This window comes from Triticum urartu, chromosome 4A (assembly GCF_056163025.1).
Source record: "Triticum urartu cultivar PI428250 chromosome 4A, HENAU_Tu73, whole genome shotgun sequence".
Taxonomy (NCBI): Eukaryota; Viridiplantae; Streptophyta; class Magnoliopsida; order Poales; family Poaceae; genus Triticum; species Triticum urartu.
In genome coordinates this window covers 438,909,198-438,913,092 of record NC_141876.1, presented here as the reverse complement: position 1 = coordinate 438,913,092, position 3,895 = coordinate 438,909,198, and the positions used below count along the sequence as shown (strand labels likewise).

Genomic DNA, 3,895 nt, shown 5'->3' with positions numbered 1-3,895 from the left:
TTCCCCTGCATCGACACCATGGCCGACGACGCAGCCGTCAAGAAGAAGGTCATAGACGACGCCGAGGCAGCTGCTGCCGCCGCCGTGTTGGCCTGGCCAACCGGAAGGTATGATCTGTTCATCCCTCGTTTACTCGTACTTGTACTAGCCGTATATGTGCTGCTCATAGATGGTTCGCTTTTATGTTCTGTACGTGCTAGTATGTTTAGGTATCGTTATGAGATGCATACCTTTTATGCCATGCTTATCGTTTACTTGTGGATTAGTTTAATCGAAAAAGCGCTAATATTTCCAACACAAACTACACTCCACCTGGCACGTGAGGAAAGCACCGAAACCTCACTGACTGAAGGGCCCGAGCACAACAAAGCAGCGACGGTTTAGTCCTTGACAAGAGTCAAGAGGTGAAGAGGTTCGCCGGGCTAATCCCGGTCTTGCTCTCGCCTCAAGTGCTTTTCCGGCTTCACACACAAAGCAAACACCCCAGTTCAGCTCTCCCCGTTCACCACCCAGGGCCAGGGGTCAGGCACTGTTCCACTGGTGAGCGATGGCGATGGTCACGGCTGACTCCTCCGCCGCCGCCGACGCCGCCACGAAGCAGCCAGAAGCCGACAAGGATTACAGCTCCTACAACGGCGCCTCCACCGCGGGTGTGGGCGGAGGGGCCCGCCGCGGCGGCGGCGGCGGCGGCGTTGTGGAATCTGTGGTGGCGCGGTGGAAGCGGGAGGACATGCTCGACAAGTGCCCCCTCGCGCTGCACGCCGCCGCCGCCGCCTTCGCCTTCGTCGCGCTCGTGCTCGTCGCCTCCAACCAGCACGGCGACTGGATGCAGTTCGACCGCTACCAGGAGTACATGTAAGCCGATTTGAGCTTGGCCGCCTAGGGCTGGTCTTCGATCCGGTGCTTCTTAAGCGTCTTACATCTGCTGTGTTGTTGCTAGATACCTGCTGGCGATCGCGGCGCTGGCCTTCGCCTACTCGCTGGCGCAGGCGCTGCGGCACGCGCACCGGATGCGCAGCGGCGCCGACCCCATCCCCGCGCCGTCCGCGAGGCTTTTCGATTTCATTGCTGACCAGGCGAGTTGCTTCGACCTGTTGTTAGTTTGCAGCTGTTATCATCACTTCTCCTTGTTATCTGATAAGAGTTCATGTGGTTTGAATCTCTCAATTGGACCAATGTTGGTTGCTCAGGGAGGGGAAAGTAGGGAACGGTATAATATTAATAAGAGATAAGAGATCTCAGCAGATAAAGTGTGGCCGAAATTTACCATGTTAAAGTAAGAATAGCGACAGGGGAGTAGAGATTCCAATTCCATTTGTAAAAGAGACATCAATCCACTAGACTAGGTTTTTTTTCTATGTGTGGAATCCAATACACTGATACCCTGATAGGTACTGTATTGTTCTTCGATTGGCTTTGGAATGGGGGTGTTTTTTAACTGTTAGAGTAAGATTGGTCTATGGAATGTAGAACACTGCAACATTCTGGTCCAAGACATAGCTACAATTTCACAAATTACAACCCATACCGCCTCTTGTTTCTTTGTGGAAACAACTAAAATATGGTACATGTAGCTCTCGATAATGGTCCAATAGTTCAATCTGTATGGCAACCCAACAACAACCATCTCTGATAATGTTGTGGCGTTGGAATGGGGAGATTAGAGTGGTTGGGGAGTGGTTAGGGCCAGCCATGAGCTATTAGAAGTTGCTCCATGTTCGATGTATGTTCTCAATCATTGGTTTGCTTCGAGCTTTGGAATAGTACAATACTAGATGGCAAAAAATAGTTCATGTTGTCCATTGCATGCTGTGTAAATTCAGATAAATGGATGTAATTGTTGCCTTTCAAATGTTTTGGGACCACATTTACTTAGGATGCCCTGGAGGGTATGGATGTTTTAAACCCGTGCTGTTGCTACTTAATTAACTTTTTTTATGAGCTTCTGTCTTCTGCAAATAATATGATTGTTTAGCAGCTTACTTTCATGGCTTTGAATCCCATGTGAAGAAACAATGGAATTTGTATTAGTGGACCCCAATATGCTACTGATACTTAGAAGTAGTTTTGCTGGAACTTGGCCCTTGCTAAATTTACTTTACCGGTGCAAATAGCTAAGTTTTGTTAATTAATGAAAGTATGACTAATAATGTGGCTAGTCAGAATGCTGCAGTTTATGAAATTCTTACACATGCATACTTAAAGAAATCAGTTTTTGGACCAAACATGTTTTCCATGTTAACCCTTGGATTTTTCGGATAATGGCTAAACTGCTGTTGTGGTTATATTTTATCTCAGGCTTTTGTTTTGTGCCATGGTACCATGTTGAATGCAAGATTACAAAATAGTAGTATATTCTGGATTGAGCTAGCTTCCAAAACCTGCAGTGGACTTGCCTGTCAATTGTTGTGTTTCTTGAAAAATATGTCAGTCAAAATTTCATAATGATGAAATTTGGTGCCCCCGCTAATAGAAACTGGTGAACATATTCGCAGGTAGTCGCATACTTGCTGATGTCTGCTCTGTCAGCGGCTATCCCTATCACGAACCGCATGAGAACAGCTGTGATCAACAACTTCACTGACGCGACCGCTGCGGCGATCAGCATGGCCTTCCTTGCATTTGTTGCCCTCGCCTTGTCAGCCACGGTTTCGGGGTACAAGCTCTCCAGACAAATGTACATGTGATGATGTGAATCTTCACTGTAAAAGAGTTAATTGTGACACGAATCATTCATTTCAGAGAAGCAAAGTGTGTGGTGTCCCTCTTCCACACGAATGTGTTGTGCCTTACGGTGATTAGTGATCATTTTTGGTAGCCACCACATTTGTACATAGGTTTACAAGTAGCATTCCTTAATAGTACAATGCTATTTTCTTCAAGTTCTGTTCTTCCATTGTGACTCCGACAACATATTGCTGCTGTGATGAGATAGGCTGGAGCTATGCTGCGGATGAGCCTCTCACTGAGGATCAAACTTTAACTCTGAACCTACATGGCACACTCCCGTGTACGAAGCATCTAGCTGGTGAGGCGGTGCTGCGGTATATTTTTCTTCCGCCAAAGCGGGATTTGTGTCTCGTGGGTAATCAGAATGTGCGTGAAAAATGATTGCCATCTCAGCCTAGTACTTGTTGTGGGAAAGGCGTAAATTGGTGCACTGCCATCTCAGCCTAGTACTTGTTGTGGGAAAGGCATAAATTGCTGCATAAGGAGACAACTGGGAAAGGTTAGAACACGGACTAGAATTTTATGGGGATCCGTGCTCTTACAACCAGTTTTGTTACTGTTTCATCTCCAAAGGTGTCCATAACAAGAGGGGGTTGATCATGCTCTCCCCTGGGTTTTGTTAAACTTAATGTTGATGCCTTTTTTTTACCATGATTTGCTTATTAGGGGTATGATTGAGGCGGTACTAAGAGATGACAAAGGCAGATTCATTGTTGGGAGGAATGGAAAGATAAACTGGTGCAGATGTCCTGTTGGCTGAAGCTTTGGCTCTCAAATTTAATATATCGCTTGCGCAAAGGACGGTATGCAATCATATTATTATTAACTCGGTCAACCTAGAGGTGATTGATACCATGGAGGATGGAGAACGGTAGGCACGGCTGGCAGCGGCAGCCTTTAATGATTGCTTTCATTTTGCTTGAGGTTTCTCTATTTCTAGATTGGAGCATTGTGATACAAAAACAAATAAAGTTCCTCACGAGCTTGCTAGATTAGCTAAATTTTCTTTGACTTCTGATTGGTTTGAGGAGCCATGAAATGAAATTGTACACATCCTCACAAACGATGTAATAGTTATTACAAATGAAAGCTTGCGGTTTTCTTCAAAAATAAACTCTAGGGTTATGAACTGGGCCTATTGTTTTGAAACCCTCCTCAACTTTTA

At 45.9% G+C, this 3,895-nt stretch overlaps 1 protein-coding gene across 1 annotated transcript; it reads left to right on the top strand.

Moving 5' to 3' along the window:
• The first annotated feature begins 410 nt into the window (after positions 1 to 410).
• LOC125551960 (CASP-like protein 4B2) lies at positions 411 to 2,882 on the top strand. Its single transcript, XM_048715384.2, has 3 exons — positions 411 to 855; positions 941 to 1,076; positions 2,496 to 2,882. The coding sequence occupies exons 1-3, from the start codon at positions 548 to 550 to the stop codon at positions 2,685 to 2,687; spliced, it is 636 nt and encodes a 211-aa protein (XP_048571341.2). The 5' UTR covers positions 411 to 547; the 3' UTR covers positions 2,688 to 2,882.
• The last annotated feature ends 1,013 nt before the right edge of the window (positions 2,883 to 3,895 follow it).